Source organism: Argopecten irradians, chromosome 4, assembly GCF_041381155.1.
Source record: "Argopecten irradians isolate NY chromosome 4, Ai_NY, whole genome shotgun sequence".
In the NCBI taxonomy this organism is placed as follows: domain Eukaryota; kingdom Metazoa; phylum Mollusca; class Bivalvia; order Pectinida; family Pectinidae; genus Argopecten; species Argopecten irradians.
In genome coordinates, this window is record NC_091137.1 from 22,459,929 (window position 1) to 22,468,591 (window position 8,663).

Sequence of the window (8,663 nt, forward strand, 5' to 3'; positions counted from 1 at the left end):
ACATTAAAGACGGAAAAAAGCTATTATTGTATAATTGAGTTCTAGAGGTTGGAATATTAAACAATCTAGTATGACGAAAAGTATAGTCAGTACTGATAAAATATTGTTTATCATTGGGGTCATTTTGAAAAAATGTGTATTTTCCCGGTAAACAGAGATCTTTGGATAATTTGTTTCTTATGCCTTAAGGTACTTTCATGCCTAGGGGACATTTGCATCATGACTTGAAGTCAAAAGTCACTTAACCGGTACACAGGCCCATATATATAGCTTGAACGGACAAACTATGGGAGACTATGACGTTGATGAAATTAAAGATTCACTTATGGAGATAAATAAGTAAAATTGAATTATTACGTAATTAAGATGTAACATTCTAATCTAAGGTGATAGATTTACATACGTGTCTAAGAATAAAAAAAAAAGATTCCTTTAGTTACACTTTTTTTTATTATACAAATGTAAAGGACACTTAAACAATTATTAACGATATATCACAATGCATCTACAATAATATAAAAAATATATTCCTTCTAGTACAACATAAGGCATACTATCAAAATAAATTACGGTCCACATGGGAAGTTACAAAACAAGCTACATTTGTACCTTGAACTTAGTAATAAATAATGCCAGCTTTCAGAATACCATAACTACATTTAATTCAATATCTATATTTGCATTAGATAGAAAGAAATAGTTGCAATTTAAATTTAACATATTATTAACAAACCTACCTGATATTTTTTATTGGAAACCAAACAATCATTATATGACATGTTTTGTCGATTAAATGCCGTAATTTGCAGATAAACATAATATTGTGTTACCGAAACATGAGAGTATTAACGGCAATATGAAATGAACGTCTACAAAGCTCACCCATATGAGGATGCCACATGAATCTAGTTTTATTTCACAATTATTACCATATTATTTTATGTCTCTGCATTTTTCTGACTATAAAGTAACGTTTGATTGTTAGATATTGCTCTCAATTGTCCCTGACTCTTCTACTTCTTACGATAGAGCAGTTCATTACGGAATTACAGGTAAAAATAAATTAGAAATCGAATTTACTAGTACATTTAGGCACACATAAGGCAAATTCTCAGCATTGGATTATGTCAGTTATAAGTAACATATATATTGTACATGTATTTAATAAGATATGAACAACGAGACAGTTAAAAGATACAATTTAGGAAGAATGACTGTAAATCATCATTGTTTAATCTCAATTGGGTTAAAGTCAGTATAATATACTTTACAACGAGAAAACGTTGATGGTAAAAAATGAAGTTATGATAATGGTTGTAGAACGTCATTCTGAACAGCGGTGAGAAAATGTGTAAACATCATTAACATAAATTAATGCTGTTTGTTTTTGATAAGGACTTTAATGGAGAAATATGTAAATATGACTTTTGTAATACTGTTTTTCCTGTGGTAAAATTGATTGTAGAACCTATATTTACCCCAGACTTCTGATGTTATTTCATTTTGCTCTTTATGATTAAAGATAATGCGAAGTACTTACATAACTTCTATAATGATAACGAACAACACCAGTAAACGATTCTGTGGATTCGCCACCTGCTAAGTTATATTACCCTATAACAACAAAAACCGACTTTGACGATATCACACGTTTTCATCATAAGCACTATATAATGGATTTTTAAATTCATCCCATCAAGTCATTTCCTGGAATGTTTCATTATACCCCGTGATTCTCTCGTACGGAATCGCATGTGATAGTAACGCACTCTTTGAATGCATGTTCATCCCACGAGTCGATTCGACCTGGTCCTGATTTGAGACATCATTGACCGTTTTGCTATACGTGGCGGAGGGGCCAGTGGATCGAACATCCATGCCTCGACTGTTTTGAATGCTGTCTGCAGCTGAAGAATCCTGAAGACCCTTACTGTGACGCACTGACTGACCCTTAATATGTGTATTGATTGTCCGAGAATCTCTAATACTGCCTCCTTCCATCGTGTTTTTACCAGTTCGACTTGACGTATGTGTTTCGGATGCGGTTTCTTTGCTGTAGCTTTTCACATTGTGTATTACGCCAGTTGAACTAATACTAACCATACTCCTCGAACTATTGATCGAGTTACTGGCCTTGGTATCATTGACAGCTCTAGAAAATCGACAAGCCTGACTTGAACCAGCATCGTCTAACCCGGCGCTGTGCCGCGCACTGCCACTCTTCCCTTGATGGTCCATTCCACGACTACTCCGGAATGCATTTCCCGACTTGGAGTCACTTACGGCATTCCCAAAGGAAAAAGAATCTGACTTGGAAACGTAACAATATCCTCCTCCATGTGAAAAGCTACTCCCTTTACTGCTTTCAGACTTAGAAGAGTCATTTCTCATTACCTTACTATTTTGGTTCTCGCTGTACCCTTTAGAATTCCGGAATGAGTCTCCGATGGATTGGTCGTTTAAACCTTTATTATGATAAGACACGTCGCTGTTTCCTTGGTCACGCATAGGTTTGGCATGAGCATAACTATCACCCTTAAAAATATTACTCAAGGATGTCTTAAAGGCGCTTGTCATTAAGGCTTTCGAGCTTTTATTGAACGCCCTAGTGCTCGTCATCGTTTCACTTTTGCTTTCGTCCGCGACGTAATTTTCCAGTCTATGAGTATCCGACTTGGATACGTCCGTCCCATCCCTTTGTCCCCTATTGGTTTGTACAGTCGTTTTGTTGTTGAATGCTCGTTCACTCCTCAAATTATCTGTTACTCCAACGACACGGGACGGATCTCGGTCACTCCCCGACCCCGACGATCGAGATGACGAGTGTGCGTTCGATGACGCCATGGTCCCTATTGGACCATTATTGTGTGGTTGTTGTTCTGAAGACGACACAGACCCAGCGGTACCCATGAGTGTTGACACACTAGCATGTCTGGCCTTGCTTACCGGTATAATGTACGTGTATACTTGTCCGCACCATATTTAATCCATTGCTGCCTGGACATGGGAACTACGAACATACTCGACTAGACAGAGTTCTGTAGTTCCCACACAATTCTTAATCGTCCGGAAGCTAGTTCGTAGTGCGTGTGGACTACTCTCTGTGTGTAATGTTTAAATATAGAATCTATGATTTACCACAATGTGATGGTCCCTTGTGTACGTGAATACCATTTCACATTCGAGTAACCACACCATACACACCAGATATCGGTATATTGTCCACTACGTGTTGTTCTAGTAAACCACATTTTTACGGCCTCCTGATGCGTGTAGATGTATATTAGTATGCTACAAATGTATGCACAAGCACGCGCGCGCGTAACAGAAGATACAGTGTCTGGTTTTTCCCCAACTCGCTAGTACATTATGAACGCTGACGACTTAGAAAACAGCCACACCTGACCTACACAGCTTATTGATTATACATATGGAGTCGATTGTTATACTTTTCACATCTACCGACAATATCACGTTATCGATTTATGAGCCATATTACCAATTATATATACAGACAGCCCTTAGGCCCATTAATTCCGTTGGTCGACCGTAAAAGTGGAGTTAACAATATTCGTACGATGTGTTGAGTTTTATATGCAGGGGCGTAGCTATAGGCTTTTACATGTGCAAGCCCAGACGAGGGGTCTGGGCCGCCTAGGCCCACAGCGGGTCCAGGGCAGCGCCCTGGTTGGGGGTTCAGGGATGACGAAAAATCATGTTTGATAATGCTTGGTATTGCTAAACTAGATTTATTAAAATCAAAAGAATAGGTCTGTTTTCTACCTGTACCTGATTATTATGCGTTAATGTTTAGTGCTAAGTGTACGAAAATTCTCATGATAAATCCTACATGTATCTTGAGTGATAGGATGGTTTGACGGAACTTTTTTACGTTACGGACTTTTTTTCATGTGTAAGAATCGAATTATACAAGTCATATATGTGAAAAAAGTGAATGAATATAAAAACAGCGCCTCATATTATAAGGCATAAAAGTAGCACTGATAGAAAAATACAGTAAACAGTCTATACGAAATTTGGTCTTCTTAAAGTCTATCTTGACGGAAAATTTTATTTCTCTATATCGTTCCAACCAGAGTATGTGTCAGTAGATTGTACATTTACTCTGGGTTGGGATTTAGAACAAAAATCTCATATCTAATTAAGGTGGCCTTTTCCTATTTAGATGACTGAATAGAATATAGTCCGCTAAACCTGCCTATATTATATTTTTTGTTTCAATTTTTCTTTTATTATTTTGCCAAATATATAGACTTTATATTAGGAAAAAAAATGAATAAAAAGCCTAATAATATAGGCAGGTTTTAGCGGACTATCTAAGTAGAATCTACTCTGTGTCACTATAATTTGCGAGGACCTGTGTCACTTTTCGATGTTTCGGTTTAAGCTTGAAAAAGCCATCTTATCGTTAATTGCGTCTTCTTCATATTATCACACCAAACAACACAAGCACTAAACACTAAGAACCCGTAGGTTGATCGAACTTCAGGTTTCCATTTTCGGACTTTTAAACTGCACGGGTATATTTCAGTATCATTAATTTTAGATAAATCATCTACGTTAAGGTTATTTTTTTACTTTGATTTTACATAACATCCAAGAATTTGACGGATCGACATAGATGTTTTAACTTTACAAGACCACGAATAACTCATACTAGGATTTTTATTTGCAAGCCCTGGTTTTTTTTTTATAGAGCAAGCTACGCCCCTGATATACAACTTAAGCTTGAAGCATGATAAGAATAACTATGCACACACACACACACACACACACACACACACACACACACACACACACACACACACACACACACACACACACACACACACACACACACACACACACACACACACACACACGGTCTTCCCGGGAATTTTGATGAATTTGCGCGCGCCCGAAGGCGTGATAAAATTTTTGAGTTTGGGGGGTCCGGGGGGTCTCCCCCGAGAAAAAATTACGATTTTAGAATGGCTGAGATGAGTTTCACGCTGCATTTTAATCATTTTAAAGCGTTCTTACCATGGTATTTTTTCGATATAAAGTAACCTGCATTTAGAAATGATAATTGTGTCGTCATATCATTGTGCAGCCCTGCTCGATCTGAACATACCGGCTTCACACCATCAGCACATAGTTTTGTAACTCAAAATAATAATGAATTAATTGTCTTACTAAGACATATAAACAAAGTAATCTTTTAAGAGACATTTTTTGAAATACAAATGCAGTACGTTGAATCCCTTAATGGACATTTTTAGTGTAGTTCATGTGTATTGAATTATTACTATTAAAGGTTTGAGCATTATGTGCTTGAACGTTTTAGGAAATGCGCCGCGCAGCGGAAATTTTTTTTAGAATGAAGTACAAAAATTGTGCAGGAGGACCCTTTTTTCTTTCAAATATGCATTTTTAGAACATGCATTTTTAGAACATTCAGTCGGCGAAAATGGGGGGGGGGGGGGGGGGGGGGGGGGGGGGGGTGGGCGCGGTGTCAAAGTATCGATACTATGATATATATACATTTTTGTTTGTTAGAAATTAGTGCCAGGTCCCTGTGCATGATGCAGGAAACGTGTTGGAGTGACAAATCCTTGTAGTCGGGATCCATCGAATAATGACGATATAGCCCCATTACTGGCATCCTCGATACTCCAGGGGTTACTTTCACTGTTATAACAACCCTGGTCTCTCTCAGCAAAAAGGAAGTTCAGGATAAAATGAACAATCACAGGCTTGTAGATATTTCCTCTGAAGATTACAGGGAAGCGACGCCCAACCTCAAAGCAACAATGTCAACTACAGTAACAGTGTACCGTTATTCAGATTCTTTTGATGTACAGTACATACAGAGTTACAATGTAAAACATACGGTATGTTTTAAACTAGCTTATGATATGATGAAGAATGTCATGCGAGCACGAGGAGAACAAGAAGTCGGATATATGCCAAAGATCAATTGTAAATGTCCTAAAGGAAGAGAAAGCTGCACTTCAAATGCAACTGTAGATCTAGAGGTACGGAGGTTTGCATGGGCAGCATCAACAACAGTCGGATGTAGTATTTGGAATCTCCAAAGGCAAATACTATAATTTCTTTTCTCAACATCCATCAACGCCAGCAAGACGCGTCAACTCAGTATAGTCAGATAGTTTGTAAGCAACCACAGATATTGGAGACAGAAGCAAACGAAGCAATACTCAATATGAAATTCGGATTTTAGAGAGCTAGCAATGAAGCAAGAATCTGCCTAAACTTGCAATGTTAGATGTTCTCTGAAAGTTTACCACACATTTTGTTTCATTTCTTCACTCAATACGAGTTCAACTTTCAATTGATGAACTCCTCTCAATTTTCGTTTCAGCAGAACTTGAATTCATTGCAAATTAAACTCAAGAATCATGGTTTGTTTCAACTAAACGTTAACTCCTTCAAGTTGTATCTACTTAATTTTCGTTCCAATTGGAAGAACATTGAACACATTTCATGTTTAATAACTAGAGTACTCCCAGTACTAGTCTACTCCATCTTTGCTTCAAACAAGAGGCCCATGGGCCTTAACGGTCACCTGACTCATGGCACAAAACAACAAAGTCACAGTATAAAGTATTGGTTAACGATTAATATAAACAATACAAGGAACTCCTTAGTTGAATATGTAAGTTTCTGAAAAAGGTAAATGTCATTTGTTGAACAAACTTGGTAGCCCTTCATCCAAATATGGTCGAAACCCATTCAAGGATTAATATAAGGAGGAGTCAGATTTTAAAGCCAAATTTCAGCAAAGCTCCCATTTTGGACCTCGGTCATACTATCCCCATGGGTCTTACCTCGGTCCTTTATAAAATATGATTGTCCTTACCTAAAGTTCCCCCTTCTGAATCAATTAAAACCACTATAGACCAATTTTCATTAAGATCGGAGACTGAAACCTTAAAACAGGAAGTGGGCCAGCGGCCATCTTGGAATACAAAAATCTTTAAGAAATTTTTTGCATGTTGTTCGGCATCAATTAAAACCCCTATAGACCAATTTTCATTGAGATCGGAGACTGAAACCTTAAAACACGGGCCGCGTTGGCCGAGTGGTTAAGATGTCTCGACATATTACCACAAGCCCTCCACCTCTGGGATGCGGGTTCGAATACCATGTGGGGCAGTTGCCAGGTACTGACCGCTGTTCGGTGGTTTTTCTCCGGGTACTCCGGCTTTCCTCCACCAACAAACCTGGCACGTCCTTACATGACCCTGGCTGTTAATAGGACGTAAAAAAATAAACAAACCTTAAAACAGGAAGTGGGACAGCGACCATCTTGGAATACCAAAATCTTTACGAAAATGTTTGCATGTTGTTCGGCATCAATTAAAACCCCTATAGACCAATTTTCATTGAGATCGGAGACTGAAACCTTAAAACAGGAAGTGGGCCAGCGGCCATCTTGGAATACCAAAATCTTTACGAAAATGTTTGCATGTTGTTTGGCATCAATTAAAACCCCTATAGACCAATTTTCATTGAGATCGGAGACTGAAATCTTAAAACAGGAAGTGAGCCAGCTAAAATTAAGAAAATTTGCCCTTTTGGGGCCCCACCCCTCAGTTCCTAGGGTTCAGACCAGACTCATTTATATAAAATATAATTGTGTTTCCCCAATGATGCTTCACACCAAATATGGATAAAATTCATCCAAGGATGGAGGAGGAGTAGGATTTTAAAGCTAAAATTAAGAAAATTTCCCCATTTGGGGCCCCACCCCTCAGCCCCTAGGGGTCGGACCAGGCTCATTTGTAATATGATTGTCCTTCCCCAATGATGTTTCACACCAAATATGGATAAAATTCATCCAAGGATGGAGGATGAGTAGGATTTTAAAGCTAAAATTAAGAAAATTTCCCCATTTGGGGCCCCACCTCTCAGCCCCTAGGGGTCGGACCAGGCTCATTTATATCAAATATGATTGTCCGTCCCCAATGATGTTTCACATCAAATATGGATGAAGGAGGAGTAGGATTTTAAAGCTAAAATTAAGAAAATTTGCCCTTTTGTGGCCCCGCCCCTCTGACCCTAGGGGTCGGACCAGGCTCATTTATATAAAATATGATTGTCCTTCCCTAATGAAGTTTCACACCAAATATGGATGAAATCCATCCAAGGATGAAGGAGGAGTAGGATTTTAAAGCTAAAATTAAGAAAATTTGCCCTTTTGAGGCCCTGGGGGTCGGACCAAGCTCATTTATATAAAATATGATTGTCCTTTCCCAATGAAGTTTCACACCAAATATGGATGAAATCCATCCAAGGATGAAGGAGGAGTAGGATTTTAAAGCTTAAAATAAGAAAATTTGCCCTTTTGGTGCCCCACCCCTCAGCCCCTAGGGGTTGGACCAGGCTCATTTATATAAAATATGATTGTCCTTCCCTAATGATGCTTCAAACCAAATATGGATGAAATCCATCAAAGGATGAAGGAGGAGTAGGCTTTTGTATAAATAGTCTTACGCACGACGACGGACGAAACATGATGACAATAGGTCATCCTGACCTTCGGTCAGATGACCTAAAAACATATATGTGTCTTCATTCTAGATTTATTAAATCTTGTGAGAAAGTGTAAATTCTTAAAACATCTCTTTGCGACTGCG

The 8,663-nt window shown here is 38.3% G+C and overlaps 1 protein-coding gene across 1 annotated transcript; it reads right to left on the reverse strand.

Moving 5' to 3' along the window:
- Positions 1–1,695: 1,695 nt before the first annotated feature.
- LOC138322183 (dentin sialophosphoprotein-like) lies at positions 1,696–2,910 on the reverse strand. Its single transcript, XM_069266233.1, has one exon. The coding sequence runs from the start codon at positions 2,908–2,910 to the stop codon at positions 1,696–1,698; it is 1,215 nt and encodes a 404-aa protein (XP_069122334.1).
- Between the last annotated feature and the right edge of the window lie 5,753 nt (positions 2,911–8,663).

What these genes read in the sequence shown, in the direction of transcription:
- LOC138322183 (XM_069266233.1), bottom strand. Translation starts at nt 2,910, where the DNA reads ATGGGTACCGCTGGGTCTGTGTCGTCTTCAGAACAACAACCACACAAT.